The sequence below is a fragment of the Dichotomopilus funicola genome (genome assembly GCF_033296635.1).
Source record: "Dichotomopilus funicola strain CBS 141.50 unplaced genomic scaffold C8A04scaffold_21, whole genome shotgun sequence".
NCBI classification, from domain to species: Eukaryota; Fungi; Ascomycota; class Sordariomycetes; order Sordariales; family Chaetomiaceae; genus Dichotomopilus; species Dichotomopilus funicola.
Genome location: NW_026944042.1, coordinates 195,109 through 210,433, shown reverse-complemented (window position 1 = coordinate 210,433; position 15,325 = coordinate 195,109). Strand labels below are relative to the sequence as shown.

The following is a 15,325-nucleotide window of genomic DNA, read 5'->3' as shown; positions in this document are numbered from 1 at the left end:
ACAAACAATGGATGCCGGCAGATACATTGCGCCTTCCATTGAACACCGTTTTGTTTGTATGCTTCGTTTTAATTTTTTTGGCCTACGTCCCTTGTTATGGTACTTTCACCACGGCCCATTGCATTCTTTTGTTCTTTTTCCTGGAACGGGGGAGAGAATCGTCTAGAACAGCATGGGTTAGGCTGCAACTTGATTTAGAGTCAGGGGAAATGGGAGGTGCTGGGGAACGGCGTTTGCAAACTTGGATTATTTTCTTCATTTCCTCTCCATCTTCCTTTGTCCATTTTTTCTTGGCTTACTATGTATTCCGCTAACAAGGGTTGAGTAAGTAGTTGATCCGGTTTGGCTTTGTCTGGTTCAGCTTCCTAGTTTGGTCGTTTTGAGCTTTTGGGTGGGATGGATGGGGCTAGATAGGTGTATGTCCATATGGGTTTGTTAGGGGGGTCGGGAACCTGGAGACAGAATGCCATACGTTTTCTATTTGTCCACCTCTCTTGACTCTAATGAACCCTGGGAATGGGTAACGCCCTCTAGTCCCCGTAGACTCAATAATTACACACACTCAATACACCTCACTCATAGCAAGACCTAAGGTAACGAAGAACGAGTGCCTGCTAATACCAAAACTAAGAAAGATTTACACCACAGCGTTCGTTCCACTGCGCATTCCCGATACCGATACAGTTCATGAATTGTTCCAAACCAATGTGTCACCGAACCAATAAACCAGGGCTCTTCTTGACCTGAACTCCAAAAAGAAAAACATAAATCACCGCCTTGCCCAAAGCCAACAAGCCCCCATTCCCGCAGCAAATACCAAAAGCGCCAAGGAAAAGGGAAACCACCCTGATATAAAGTTATGGTAAAGTGAACCAAGCCGGGCGAAACCAATCTGTTCTTTATGTCTCACTGTTTTATACTTCTCATTCACACCGGGTTCATGATAGACCCCACATTCAACCATAATTCCAGACTGGAGTCCACTCCCCGGTCTTGAACCGGGCTTTGGGTCTCCCTGTCGCTGTCCCCGTTTGGCGTGCCCCCATCGGAGGAGAAGGAGGATAACGAGAATAGGAAGGGAGGGGGGTCGGAAGCCGCGTCCTCCACATGCTCCAGTTCAGCCCCTTCACCATCGACCTGACTATGCTGGGTAATATCGCCGTTGGGTTGATATGCGGGGCCGGTATGACGAGGAAAGGTGTTGTAATATGGCTCCCACGTGCTGTGTACAGTTTCTGCCCCCCGTCCCTGTCCCCGTCCCCATACTTCCACCTCCCGCAAGATCCCCGCCGCCCGGGCCTCGAGCACACTCATCACTTCAAGGGTTTGCCAGCTGGAGGGGGACGAGCCCGCTCCATGGCTGGCGCGCCGAAGAAACGGTTCCCTTGCGCGCTGGTAAGCAAAGAAGGCGTCCTACGAGTTCCCTGCACCGTGGAAGACGCCCCGCAGGGCCGCTGGGTCGGGGAGGTGAGGGTCACTCATCGGGAGCGGGTCGGTTAGCGCGTGTCTACGGCCGCGAGGAGGGACGGGGTCGCTTGTCGAGGCGAATGGACGCCGGTTGGCCTCGAATATTGCGGCCGGGTTTGTGTCCGTGCTCCCGTCCATTTCGCTCACTTGGAACTCCGTCAGGAGCAGGAAGGGGGCTAGACGGCTGTGGTCGCTCTCAGTCAGCCCCATGAGGCGATCGAGCTCAGCCTCGAGGGCGCTATCATCGTCGTCGCCGTTGCTCAGGGCCCAAAGATTACCACCGCCGTTACCTCTGTCATCGCCGCCATCGCTGTCACTGCTGTTACCACTGCCATCGCCGCCACCGCCGCCACCGTTTCCGGTATCTCTCCCACTAGGTTCCTCTGAGTTGTCGGCCTTGCTCGCTTCGGACCCCGTGAAGTCGATGTTACCCTACAGGACAACCCTCCGGGCATCCTTCATCAAACCCTCGCTTGGGCAGTAGGGACATTTGAAACGGTTACCCTTGCACAGTTTCTGCAGTGTCTCACGTGCCAGCATGTGGCCGCAGGGGATCACCATGGGGGGGTTATCCTCGGTGGTCTGTTCCTTGGAGACGGGACAGACAAAGATGCTATGGAAAAGCATGCTCTCCGGTAGCGGCGTTTCAAAGGGGAGTTCCGAGGTTGTTGTCCACTCCGTCCCTTTGGAACGGGTGGCGAGCATGTACTTCATGAGACGCGGTAGGGCGAGAGCACCCGCTGTGACGGCGAGGTAAAGGGGAGACTCGGCAGACAGGCCGAGCAGGCTGCAGAACTCGCGGGTGAAGGAGGCGGCAACGTCGGCGAAGGTGGCGGAAACAGCAGAAAAAGTCAGGTGGTAAGGGGACTCGGCTAGGTTTGGCGCAAAGACCATGGCCGACGCGAGCTCCTGAATCTCGCGCAGGTGGCGAGTCCGAAAGCGGCCAAAGTTCTGGCGGGCGTAGGCAAGCGCACCGAAGCGGCCGCTCTGGGCGTCGTTGGGAAGGCCGTCGACTCCTGGGCCCATAAACAGCCAAACGTATTGGAGCTTGGACAACTCAAATTCTAGATTGCTGCCACGGGCTTCCAATTCGGCCGAGTTGGAGCGTGCCCACTCGATAGCAGGCAGCAGATTGTGGGCTTTCAGCTGCTGCAAAATGTTGTACATCTCGGCGAACTTGTCCTGGAGTTCTTGAGAGTGGAGTGAGTTTAGGTCGTACTCATCATCCTCGTTGTTTTGGTTCGCCGGCGGCGGGTCGGCTTCGATGTGGTCTTCGTTCTCATCGTCCTCTTCGTCGACGTTGTAATCATCCTCGTCCTCGTCCTCGTCTTCATCTTCGTCCATGGGTTCATCATAGGTGGGGCCACTCGTCACCGCCGCCGCGGGAGCTGCCGGGTTTTTGGTTTGAACTTCGTTTATAAACGTCGCGGCAACAGAAAACTGGCCTTCCCGCAGTAAATGCATGGCGATCGCGCGGTTGATGAGTGGGAGGTGGTCGTCCATACAGGCGTTATCGGTGGGGAGTTCCTTGAGGGGGAAATGCTGTGGGAGAACGCAGTGTTAGATACGACAGACCGACCGACGGTCATGCAAGCACCCGACAACACACATACCTTGTCCAACGACCTGCCTAGCTTCTTGTGTGCCGACGATGCGGCCTTCAAATCGTCGTTGACCTTTCCGAAGGCGAACTTGATGGGATTCTGGAGTCTCGTCATAGTCATGCTCGCGGTGTGCGGATCCATTGCTACGGACAATGTTAACACGGCTTTTGCACCAATGCTACTATGCATCTTCCCCGTTTCTCGGCGAGAGCAAGCGAGACTCTCCAAGACACAAAAACAAACCCAACTGACCTCCGGCGATCTGTTCCCGAGCTTCGCTGAGAAGCTGGATGACCTGATCTACATCTTGAACTGCCGATGACAGCCTCGGTAGACTGTTCACCTTCTCTAGCTCGCTTAGGAGCGTTTCCAGCTTCTGTTTGGCCTCCATTGCCGCAAATCCAGGACTCGGGGGGCAGGCAAGGTGCAAGAATGCTATAAAGTGAGGGGCGGAAGCGTTGGTGGTATCGGGCCGGGAGCGCCCTGCATCGTCCTACTCGAATGTTTTCTAGGCTGGCGGACAGGTTCGTGTGTGTAAATTTGTGCCGTATGTGTTGTCGAGTGAGGAGGGGTCCCGTCAGAGGGGAAGTAGGGACGAGAAAACGGTCTGGCCGGACTGACGTCGTTGAAAGAACCCAGTTGATGGAGTGATGGACTGCCCAATGGGACTTTGTGTCGGTTTCGGGGCCTGTGGGCGATCTGGGCCCGGCGCTGCCCACCCTGGAGTCTCGGTGTCGCTGGAATGGCAGTCGCCGTCCAGACCATTCAGGGCCCGCCAGGCAGGTGACATCCCCCGCTGTGCAACATCAAAGCTTCCGCACCTGGGCTGCTCCGCCCCGGGCCACCCGCATTCCCGCAGCAGGGCCGCGACCTCCTGTGACCTGTGCGATGAATGCGGCAGGGTGGGGAAATTGGGTGGGGCTGTGGGCCGATGAGGACTGTGTGAATTACTGAACACCGCGCAATCGAGACTGTATTTTAGCACCCATTCATTCCGTGCAGAGCGCCAGCAGCCAAAAGGAAGGAATCCATCCATTCATCCATCCCACCAAGGACGTCCTTCTGAGCTGAGACCTATTGCATCACATGTCCGCTGTCGGAGTTCCGACAGCCTCCTTCTCGGTCAACTCCTTCCCCCTCCATTTCCAACACCAACCTTGGGATCTGTGACAGCCTCGAGCGGCAATTTGCGGGATTCAACGTCTCGCTTCCTCACACTACGAATACGCCAAATCAAAGTACCTTCACCGCCCCCAAAGGCGGGCCCACGATGGGTCCGGGGCGCTTTGTTTCGCCCTCAGAGCCTTAGTCCCTGTCGTTGACATGGATGCAACCCCCAGAAGTGAGGCCGCCGTTACTGGGTCCCGCTCTGCCCTGGAGCCCGTTGACGTCGTTGTTGTCGCTGCCTCTCCTTTAAGACCAAGACCATGGCCCTCCGCTTCTCAGGCGTCGATGCGAGGGTGCATCGGGAGGAGGAACTGACACTGGCCCGCACCGCTTCCTACCGGAGGAATGCCACGCTTGGAGCGCGAGAAACACCCGATCGCGCTACCATGGACAGCGCTCCCACCGTCCGTCCGGGCCTCGGCCGGCGCCGTGTCGTCCTCCCGGACCCTGTCGCTTTCAAGTGGGCTCCTTTTTTCCCCTTCTGCCCCCATTCTACCCATGACAACCCTTAGCTACAACTGGACACCCGCTAACCAACAACCGCCTACCACAGGTTCCTCGAAGGCGATCCCTCGGTAACCGTGGTCGAACGAAGACATGTCCTCCCCGGTTACGAACTCTACTTGGTCGAGCAATGGGCGTGCTCGCGCCAGTCGCCCACCCTCGTCATTGCGACTTACACCGGCGACTTGCGACACTCAGTGGTGGTGGGCGTGTTGGAGCTGCCCGCAGACGACAAGTCCTGGTCGCCAAGGTTGAGAGTCTACTTCAAGGCCCTCTATCAATATCATGCCCGGCCAAAAGAGACTGAGGTTGGAGAGCTCATGGTCACAAACCTTAGCAGCTTTCCCTCAGCCTTGACTGTCATTCCCGTACCAGACGGCGACATACGGAAACATCGCCAGGAATTTATCGTCAACGAAAACCTGAAACGGCTAGGGTGCTCGGGGCGGTCCGGTCTCACTCTCACCGAACCCACTTCGGCAACGCAGGCCAAGTTCATGCAGGTGTACAAGACTAGCGACAGGATACCATTCGTCCAGGCTGTCATTGAGCTGGTCAAGCTGTGCCAAACCGCCCTGTTTCTCTTTGGCTTGCTCGATCAAGAATACATCGACGGCCTTTTATGTGACGTCACAGAGAAGGCCGTCAACGACTGGTGGACCGAGATCGGCTCCGAGTACTTCAACATCGAGCCGACGGACGGAATTTTAGGCCCCACCACGGTCGCCGCTCTACTCGGCACCATCATGGGGTCGAGGAATCGACTGAGCTACTGGGGTGCTCCGGTGTCCAAAGACGTGTTCGATATCGAAAGCTCAGTAAAGGGCATCGGCACCTTCCAAAAGTCCATGAGACTAAATAAGACCCGTCGACTTGACCGGCAGACCATGTTCAAACTGCATAGCGTAACGGCGAAAGCAGCTGCGGGAGATGGCGGGTGGGGCGTGCAAAAGGCCGTCAAGTCTACTGTGGCCGAAATCGGTGGCAAGCGCGGCGAGCTAGTGATAGGAATGGTGGGCGGCCGCGATAAGGCCAACATAGGAGACGTCGAGACCCTGGATCTAACTAAGGTAATCAGCCTGGTATCGGGCGAACGCCCCAAGTGGCTGTGGTATGGAAAACCAAGGAGAACCGCCCAAGACCACGGGCACGAACATGAACATGCATTATCCGCTCTTGGGAGGGAACTAAAAGACGAACTGGGCCCCCAGCTTGTGGGCAGAAGAACTCATTCAGCGCCACTGGATGATGAGCTCGAACCAAGAAAGCAGGACTCGCTTGCCGCCTACCAGCCGCCACAGCCCACGAATTCGCTGCCCCTCACAGCCGAGACACCAGGGAGCGATCGAGACGCTCTGCGGAAGACGGTATTTAAGAGCGTTGCGGGAAAGGTCAATGACGCTCGCTCGGGGCTGGGGCGCATCAGAGACGCGGTGGGGGGTGGCCTGCGAGGACATGTCAGCCGGCCATCCAAAGATGAGACTCCAGACACCGCCATCAGTGCGTATTCGAGCCCCAGTGTCGGGCCTGCGGGTCAACCATTATCGGGCGTCATGACGGCCCCTGCCCCGCTTGGCAAGGCATTCACATGGAAAGTCAAGCCAGAAGAGTACTTGGCCGCCATACGAGACAGCGAAGGGACCGAGTCCGGGTCCGTCGTCTCGACTTCGGCTGCTAATGGGAACAGGAACGTGAGCAGGGATAGGAATTCAAACGAGAACGAGACCGGTCTGCGGCCGGGGCCGAAGAATGGGGCCGGTGCTCTCCAGGAGCCCTTCAAATCACTCGAGCCGAAAGAGAAGTTGGACCTCGCGCTCGCCCATATGGGCAAGGAGGTGCGCAGCATCAACGTCTCTGCGCCGGGCTCTGTCGTGGCGGAGGGCGATCTCCAAGGCCCCGTGCTCGCCATCGAGAGAAGTTCAGATGGGCCTCTCCTATCTCTCCAGCGCCGCCACAGCACAGACTGCACCGCTACCTTCTACCTACCCCCGAACGAAGCCCGATATCCCCAACGTCTCTCCTTCAGTGCGGCCGAGGAGGCAGTGCTATTTTGGGAAGATCTCGTCACGCTAGACAACTCCACAGCGGGTAACGACTTGGCGAGTTTACGCTCGCAGGCCGAGTTGTCCTATGCCCTCTGCGCCCAGCTCCAGCGGGTCCAAGCCGGCCTTGCGCCATGGGTCACCAACAAACTATCCGCCGTCACAGCCCTGGACCAAACCCTCGATTCCCAGCAACACGAACTTAACGCGCTCCACGACGCAGTAGAGGAAGCATACCAGCGCGCCCGACACAGCACCGGCGAACTTGTCAGCGAAGAGCGGGGGCGTCTCGCCGAGGCGGTCAAGGACATTGAGATGTTAGCAGCCAAGTTGGAGTACGAAATCGGCGCGCTTGTATCGCGGGTCAACGAGGTTGAGGATGGCGTTGCTCAATTCGAGGCCCAGGTTGAAGACGTCGAGCAAAGGGCGGAGGAGTTAAGAGAGGTGCTGGAGACGGAAAGCTGGTTGCATTGGTTTGTGAGGACCCTGACCGGGATCGGGACCGGTCCGAATATTACGAGGGGGGCTGCACAAGCGACGTTGGGGCCTGCGAAATAACTAGAAAGGAATGTTGAAGGGTTTCCGTTTCGTTTGGTTGGGCTGGGTACCTTTGCTACCTATGGATACTCTCAGCGGGGTTTGATTTCGGGGCCGGTGTTGGGCGCATCTGGGTACATACAGAGGATTGCATTATAGTGCGGTGCTGGAGACATTTGGCTCTACCCCTCTCTCTCTTTTGGTTTTTTCTTCTTTTCCCCAGGAGCATCAGCATCATCACGAGGCGACTTTCTCAGTTTTAGGTTAGCAAGCAAGGGTGTCTATTTGTCACATTATGTAGCATATCAACGGAGGGGAGAAATGCCATGATTTATGCAATCCATACCTGTCCATCCATGGCCGTGCCAGGAGTCTAAGAGCGTTGGTCCTTGCCCTTGCCCAGTCGGTTCTATTGTACATGCAACACGTAGTCCAAGCCAATGACTGAGCCTACCATAACCTCCTGTCTAAGAATGACATTGCCAAGCACACTGCCTTGTCCCATCCTCTCGTAAAAACCCCAACCCGTATCTATACACACACATACACACATTGGGCTGAGCTTGCCCTTTCCGTCATTAAATATTGTCGTTTTCTCTTTTTGTTCATGGCCCCAAGTCGATGGGCATCATCAAGCCTCCACCGGCCCCGGAATAGCAGCCCAGTCCTGTTGCCCAGAACGCCGGGCAGGGCATTCCTTCAACATTCGTCTCCTTAACCTTCTCTTCTTTTTTTCCTCAACTCACATACCCCTCTCCAATCCACCATACCCCTCCCCAATCTCCTCTATGTTCTTAAAACCCAAACCCACCACCACCGCCACCAGCCGCACGCTGAGCCGCTTCCCCTTGTTTCTGCAGCTGCTCCGAGACAGTAGTATGTGCCTCAAAGAACTTGGCAGCACACCGGTCCAGGCACACCGATTCGCCCTTGGCCAACTCGCCCTCGCGGTACGTCTTGTCGAGACACTTGGCGGAGCAGATCTTGAGCATCCTGTTTTAGGGAGAGGGGAGGGAAGGCGGGGTTAGTATTTTTTTTCCTTGGTTCTCTAAGTGTACGAAGAGAGGGGTATTTGGGGTAAGGGGGGACATACCGAGTGTGCATCAGGGCCATCACCTTGAGCTCGTTCTCAACGGCGGCAATCTTCTCTGCTGAGGAAGGCTGAGGACGCCCAAGACCGAATAAGGAAGACATTTTGGTAACGGTTGGGAGGGGGGATTGTGGTACGGTGGTGTGTATTGAGATCGAGGTCGAGGGCGTTGTGTCCGCGGGCCGGGCTATTATTGTTCGTGGTGGTTAATGTAGGCAGGATGTAGTGTAGATTCCACCGTTTTGGTATCAGTCTCTTAGTGTAGTCCTTGAAATACAATCCTGAACCAAGACCGCAGCGGGAAATTCTCGGCACGTGTGGTGCTTGCCATTTTGCGACGCTAATTGGCTCCCCGGAGTAAGATAAGTGGGGTTAATTGGATCCCTGTAAAAAAAGTTCAAGCTCAAGCTCACAACTCCCGGCACATCACTTGCCCATTTTTAGACCGGCCTTGGACGGACAACAACTCACTCTCTGAGTTGAGGACTACTGGCTCGATGTAAGTAATTGTGATTTTCTGTATATTTTTCTTCTTTCTTACATAACCTGCATGATGATTGCGTATCAAAGAACCGTTGCGACTGACGCGCTTGCGCGCGCATGATCACAATGCCTATTTTCTGACTTGGTCATTTTGTTTTTCGCTTTTAACTGCTGCCCCGCGCTCAGCTCACAGCATGTGCTAACATACACCCCCTTCTCAAGAAGATCAATGCCGCCAGCCCCGGGTCTCCAATTCCTGCGCCCGTACACTTGGAAGCCCGCTGGTCCGCCGAACCCGGCCTACCTGCGCTTCTACCATGCCTTCAAGTACCCCCGCTTGAGCGGGCCGCCGCCCCTGCGCATCCCAGAGTTTCTCGAGAAGTATGCTGGGATCGAAAAGGGTGCTGTGGCGGAGGAGGAGATTGTCCTGCACGGCCGCGTCGGCTCACAGCGCCGTGTCGGTTCGAAGCTACTGTTTCTCGACATGACCGCCGAGTTCCAGCGTGTGCAGGGCATGTGCAACCTTGCAAAGCTAGCCGATGGGACCACGCCCGACCGCTTGACGTGGCTTGCTAAAGAACTTAAGAGGAATGACACAATATCTATTACCGGGAGGGCTACACGGACAAAATCTGGCGAGCTTACCATTCAAGCGACTCGTCTCCCCGAGCTGTTGACCCCTTGTGCTGTCCCGTTGCCCGAAACGCTGATCGATGAGGAGACCCGTATCCAGAATCGACACGTTGATATGCTGGTTAACTGCCGGACAACAGACACCTTGCGTCTGCGATCCCACCTCATCAGGTACATGCGCGATTTCTTCCATGGGCGAGATTTCCTCGAGGTTCAAACGCCCATCCTAGCAGGAGACGCCAATGGGGCCACCGCTCGCCCATTCACGGTCTCTAGCAACGCTGTTTCTCACCGGGATATCTCCTTACGGATCGCCCCGGAGCTTTGGCTCAAGCGTCTCGTGATCGGGGGGGTCGACCGTGTCTTCGAACTCGGCCCAGCGTTCCGGAACGAAGGGATCGACCGAACGCATAATCCCGAGTTCACCATCTGCGAGTTCTACCAGGCGTATTCTAACCTCCCGGGCCTCATATCCCTCACCGAAGATCTTATACGCGGTGTGGCTGCACACTGCCAGTCCCTTATCACTACCAAACTCCAATCACTTCCGCCCATAGACCTCGCGACCTTTGAGCAGCCCTTCCAACAGGCCGAGTTCATCCCCACTCTCGAGGCCACCCTCGGCTTCACCTTTCCCGACCTCACGTCCCCCACTGCTCTCGCCGACCTCATATCTCTCCTCAAACAGCACGACAAGCACAACAACCTCACCTTAACACAACAACAGACCATATCAGCAGACCAAGATCCCAATAGCCCACCACCACCACCGCCAGAACCATCCCTCGCCCAACTTCTCGATGAGCTCGCAGAAGCGCACATCGAGCCCCTATCTGCCGAGGCCCCTCTCTTCATTACCCACCACCCAGTGTGCATGAGCCCGCTAGCCAAATCCTTCACCTGCCCGCGCACCAACCAAGCCGTGGCCGCACGCGCTGAGCTCTTCATTGGTGGCCGAGAGCTAGCCAACATGTACGAAGAAGAAAACGACCCCTTTGAGCAGCGCCGCAAGTTCGTCGAGCAGGCCCGTGCGAAACGTGATGCTATCGCCGCTTCCTCGAGGCTAGATCCCTTGACAGAGGAGGAACAGAGTAACGATGAACAGGGCAAAGTCGAAGAGTCGTCGCAGACAAGGGAAGACGACCTCGAAATCGACGAAGACTACGTGCACGCGCTGGCCAGTGGCCTGCCCCCCACAGGCGGCTGGGGCTGTGGCATCGAGCGGCTGGTAATGCTATTCGCCGGCACGCAGCGGATCGCGGACTGTCTGAGTTTTGGGACGCTGAAGAATGTGGTTGGGATGTCGTCGGCGGTTGGGGGTGCTGGCGCGCATGGTGAGGAAGATGCGGCTGCGGCGAGGCGGCGGAAGAGGGAGTGGATGGAGAAGGCGAAGCAACTTCGAGGGAACGGGCTTGCTTCTTCTTCTCATCAGCCGGGCGGTAGTAGTGGTGAAGGAGAATAAGGTTTTTGACGAGTATTCTTGATGCACTCGTTGGTAGTCTAGGTATCTTCATGTATACTCTCCTCTCGTCTTCAGAGTATCTGTATAGGTGTATTATGTTATGTGTCTATGAACATTATGTCGAAGTAGCGTTTGAGATACCCAAGCATTTCTGAATTGTTTCGTTTTCTACCCTTTTTGGAGTTGGCTTCAAACTCACATGAATATCAAGTGCGCGGATAGCCATTTTAGCCTTCAAAGATCAAGTCAATCCTCTCAAGTAAGTTTACCATACCAGCGAGCATATCCGGCGAGATCACACTTCACGTTATCACCACCCAGGGGAGACCATGGAATTCACCGTGAAGGTTTTTTATTTCACCCATCTAGCTAGAGAGAGTGGAGTTGACCGAATCTAAGAACAAAACACAAATACAAGGAAAAGAAGGCAACGAGGCCCAGCAATCTGCCTGCAACGACAAGCAGCGCAACGCAACGCAACCACCCAACGGACCCATCGCCGTAGACGAGGCCCAAAGAAACCAGCGCATCCGTCCATCAGTCTCGCAATCTATCCACCAAATTTCCCCAAATCTCCTCATATCCTTCCTCATTGGACCAGCAGCAGTAAGGTGAACTAACTAACTGTGTCCATCCAACTCCGGATTTCCGAAAATTCCTCCAACGCCGCCTGGTTTCTCACCGGTGTTGTGCGTGCCTGCTAAATGCCGCAAGCCAAATGTCCGTTGGTCCTGTCGAGACCTTGCGCCGGAGTTAGTCGTCCTAAGTCCCAAAGATGAATGGGAAAGGCTGGTTGGATAAGGGGATAGCATGATGTGTGCCGCCCGCCATACCAGCCTTTTATCGACCGTAGCGCTCTGAAAAGAAAGAAAAGCAGATCTTGTGGATGGCACCCATGCGGTTCCGTCTGTCTCATGGGATTTCCCCCCTCTGAGCGACGAGGGAGTACTATCGTTACAGAGACGCTTCTTGCAAGACCCCAAAGATTCCCTTGGGAGTAAGAGAAGAGAAGGGGTTGCAGAATAGAGGAAACTGTGTCGCAGTTTGGGCCCAAATAAGACCCGATTCGCCCTGTACCGAAGGCGAGAGTCCCAGAAGAAAATGACAAGAGAAAGGAGAAAGAAAAGAAAAGACAAGGAAGCATGAGTACCGACCCCGTAGCCGCGCAATGGCAAGCCAAATATCGCCAGTCCATGTCCGGGAGCAAAGGCGCCGGATGAAGAGAGCCGGAAAAAGAGTATAGAGGACAGGAGATTCCATTTATCCCCGGTGTCTCGAGTCTAAGCAGGAGAGTATTGCGGGCGATATCGCAATAAGAGACTCAGTCTCGCTCTACCAGACGTTAGAGGCCTTGAAAGTATAAGTCGGCAGGACGAGGGTGAGCTGGTTTTTCAAGGCCTTCAGCTCCATTTTGTCTAGAATCGGGTCAAGGATGGGCTTGTCCTGGTTGAATGGCTTGTGGTCAACCGTGCCCATGGACCACAAGCAGTCCTCAACGCGGGGAAACTCCCATCGGTAGACCTCTTTGTCTTGCCTGTGCTGCGCACGGCGCTCCACGCCTCTGATAAGCCCGCTAATTCTCCCTGAGTGTTTCGCCCTCTCGCATGCTTTCTTAAATTCCTCGCTGTTTGGCTCCGGGGGAACCACAGGCGAATCGAGCGATTCGCACCTCTCGGTGTACTGAGGTGCCCAAGACGGGTAATATGCCTCGTTACTGTCCTCGGTCCAGGCCCAACTTCTGTTGAAGTGCTCATTTTCCTCGGGACCAACCTCAAGATCCATTGGGTCGACCAAATTCAGGGGCTCCTTGCACGGATGACTCCGCTGAGGGCCTCCCTCCCTGTAGTCAAACCGCGCGGGAGCCTCGGTATGATACCAACGCCAACGTGCCAGAGACGCCCGCTTTGGATGAATACCCCGAGGGGGCGGTGGGCTATAGGTCCGTTGGACATATCCCCAGCGGTCGTCAACAGGGGTAGGCTTGTTCTGGTTCAGATAGTATTTGGTGAAATAAGTCCAAACGCCGTCAGTCTTCCCCACCTCGGCTATAGCCGCCTCTACGGTCTCCGGGTCAATGAAGTCGGTCAGGTGGTGCAAGGTGGCCTCGCTCGGGTCAACGCCATCCAACCATTTCTGCATGCACGACTCGAGCCAGAGTCGGAGATGGCTGTCTTCCATTCGATCAACAAACTTGCGCATCTTGCAACCCCAGCAGACGTCGCGGCGTAGGTGGAAGAGTGAGGCCGGGTAGGCGGAATGGCACTTGGCGCAGTTTAGGGACTTTCGCCAAAACCCCCAGGTAACGCGGTATTCGTTCTTCATGAAATATGCCATGCGCGACGGCGGCGTGGGGTGATCCTGGTTGTCGCCATTGACCGCGAAGGTGAGGTCGTCGGCAAAGTCGTTCCAGACCTTGTCTTCGGGCTTGGACGTCTTGGTGAGATGATACTCGCGGGTGATCAGCGCCTCACGCGCTTTGAGGGCCCAGAGATCGTCAGGGCCCGGCAGGCGACGTACAAAGCTCCAGAAGGAGGAGCTGTCGCTCAACAAGTCCATTCCGACCTGCTTGGCCAAGTCCAAGCAGTCCATGATCAGAGCGATGACCGCCTTGGGCGTGTGGAAGGTTGGCTCGTTGTAGGTGACGCCGAACGATCCAAGACGACCGCTGGACTGTGGCCCATGGAAATAGAAAGGGTAGAAATCCAACTGAATATAGGACTTGTCTTCTTCCTCTTCGGGAGCTTGGGCCGGGCAGTCCTTCGAAGATTCGCCATTGGGGGCCGCGCTAGCTTCGGGCTTGGCCTCGATTCCCCGGGGGTGGCGATGAACGGCCTGCAGGAGAGGCTTCAACTTGGTGATGTCGAGTAACAGGCACCGAGTGATAGAGATTGTCCGCAAATTGGGCATAGTGTTAAGCATCATCTCGAAGATACCAACATCAAAGAACGGGATTTGGTCGATGACGATGGATTCTAGAACCGAGCCTGAGTCTTGAATGGACTTGTCTATTGATGGCCGAGTTAGTGATATCCGTGAAAAAGGAAATATACGAACTAGGCGAGGGATGGGAAACGGGAAGAAAAAAATGCTCACAAAGTCGAACGACGTTCAAAAACTCGTCGTAATAAGGGCACTCTGACTCGGCCGGTCGTGTAATAGAAGCGATGACCAAATTTGGACTTTTGAACTTGGCTTTGGCGTCATCTGCTGGAACAACCGTTTCGGCGGCTGCATTGAACGGGGCTCCGAGGTCGAGTGAAATAGGCCGCCAGAGATCCCAGACATCCTAAGAAGACACATTAATACCTTCTCCTATTGCGCGAGGGATGAAGAAATTGCAGAAGAGGGAAGGAAGAAAAGGGACGAGGGATAGTGCGGAGCTGTACGTACATTGTTTTTACGCATAAGAGCGGCTACACGTTTGCAGCACATGGCCAGCGCGGTGAGGTCGCCCACGCTAGGATAGAGATGGCTGGCAATAAGTCGACGAAGTTCAGCAACTCTAAGGACTTTGACCACACCGGTCCAGTCATTCTTGGCAAGGATATTGGCAGACTCAACCCCAGATGACTAGTAGATAATGTGTCAGCTCATGGTTGTGGAGTGAGTTAGACATCTTTAAGAAGGCGACATACTGCGAGAAAAATCAACGGCTTGGTGTTCTTGTTGGCCTTCGTCGATTCTATCATAGCGCGGAGGAAGCGAGTGCTGTCCCCTCCAGCCAGTTTCTCCTTCCATGCTTCAATCATGCCAATGGGCATGCGGCGGAAACGGTATCCCTGGCGTCGGGCGAACTGCTTCACGTATTCGTCCTCAAGGTCCATGTTGGGCATCGACCGCCAGACGTCGCGGTCATAGTTGAAACTATGGTCCTTGTCCATTGGTTCGGGCTTGAATGAAATGTTAGTGCCGGCTCATACACAGTACACGCGGCAGCGGTAGGCTGGCACTCACATATTTCGAGTTCATCTCCCAGGGCTTCATCTGCTATGAAGAGAAAATTGTAAGTGGGCGAGCGAGTTACCAAGAGTTTTTATTTCAAGGGAGGACATACCTTTAAGCCAGACCGCTTGCCGCGTCTGCGAGTGTGCCTTTTCGCCGGGCCGGCCGGTGCAGAGTATCCTTCAGGGAGCTCCAGCTTGGCTGTAATGCTGCCGCTAGCCCTGTTTGTGTTGATGTTTCCGACAGCCTTGCCTGTCGCCTGACTACCGGAGACCTTGTTGTTGCTGATATTTCTGTTTTGGCCAGCATTCTGGTTATTTCCGGCGTTCTGGTGGTTGCCGGCCGTATTGTTGTTGTACGCCTGCCCCGAGGCTTTGTTCTTACCCCTACGGCC

At 55.3% G+C, this 15,325-nt stretch overlaps 5 protein-coding genes across 5 annotated transcripts; 2 read left to right on the top strand and 3 right to left on the bottom strand.

The window, feature by feature from the left end:
• Positions 1 to 1,899: 1,899 nt before the first annotated feature.
• Positions 1,900 to 3,462, bottom strand: C8A04DRAFT_36340 (CTLH/CRA C-terminal to lish motif domain-containing protein; the record flags this gene model as incomplete). Its single annotated transcript, XM_062783494.1, has 3 exons — positions 1,900 to 3,009; positions 3,081 to 3,214; positions 3,324 to 3,462. The coding sequence occupies 3 exons, from the start codon at positions 3,460 to 3,462 to the stop codon at positions 1,900 to 1,902; spliced, it is 1,383 nt and encodes a 460-aa protein (XP_062638142.1).
• A 1,036-nt stretch (positions 3,463 to 4,498) lies between these two features.
• Positions 4,499 to 7,342, top strand: C8A04DRAFT_11224 (uncharacterized protein; the record flags this gene model as incomplete). Its single annotated transcript, XM_062776883.1, has 3 exons — positions 4,499 to 4,698; positions 4,792 to 6,387; positions 6,430 to 7,342. The coding sequence occupies 3 exons, from the start codon at positions 4,499 to 4,501 to the stop codon at positions 7,340 to 7,342; spliced, it is 2,709 nt and encodes a 902-aa protein (XP_062638141.1).
• Positions 7,343 to 8,115: 773 nt separating this feature from the next.
• C8A04DRAFT_27493 (mitochondrial import inner membrane translocase subunit tim-10) lies at positions 8,116 to 8,515 on the bottom strand (the record flags this gene model as incomplete). The annotated part of the gene is made up of 2 exons (XM_062780308.1): positions 8,116 to 8,314; positions 8,415 to 8,515. 2 exons carry the CDS (start codon positions 8,513 to 8,515, stop codon positions 8,116 to 8,118), a joined length of 300 nt encoding a protein of 99 aa, XP_062638140.1.
• A 608-nt stretch (positions 8,516 to 9,123) lies between these two features.
• C8A04DRAFT_36337 (uncharacterized protein) lies at positions 9,124 to 10,989 on the top strand (the record flags this gene model as incomplete). Its single annotated transcript, XM_062783493.1, has 2 exons — positions 9,124 to 10,839; positions 10,960 to 10,989. 2 exons carry the CDS (start codon positions 9,124 to 9,126, stop codon positions 10,987 to 10,989), a joined length of 1,746 nt encoding a protein of 581 aa, XP_062638139.1.
• Positions 10,990 to 12,321: 1,332 nt separating this feature from the next.
• On the bottom strand, positions 12,322 to 14,973 carry C8A04DRAFT_11237 (uncharacterized protein; the record flags this gene model as incomplete). The annotated part of the gene is made up of 4 exons (XM_062776892.1): positions 12,322 to 13,994; positions 14,083 to 14,275; positions 14,380 to 14,559; positions 14,944 to 14,973. The coding sequence occupies 4 exons, from the start codon at positions 14,971 to 14,973 to the stop codon at positions 12,322 to 12,324; spliced, it is 2,076 nt and encodes a 691-aa protein (XP_062638138.1).
• Positions 14,974 to 15,325: the final 352 nt, after the last annotated feature.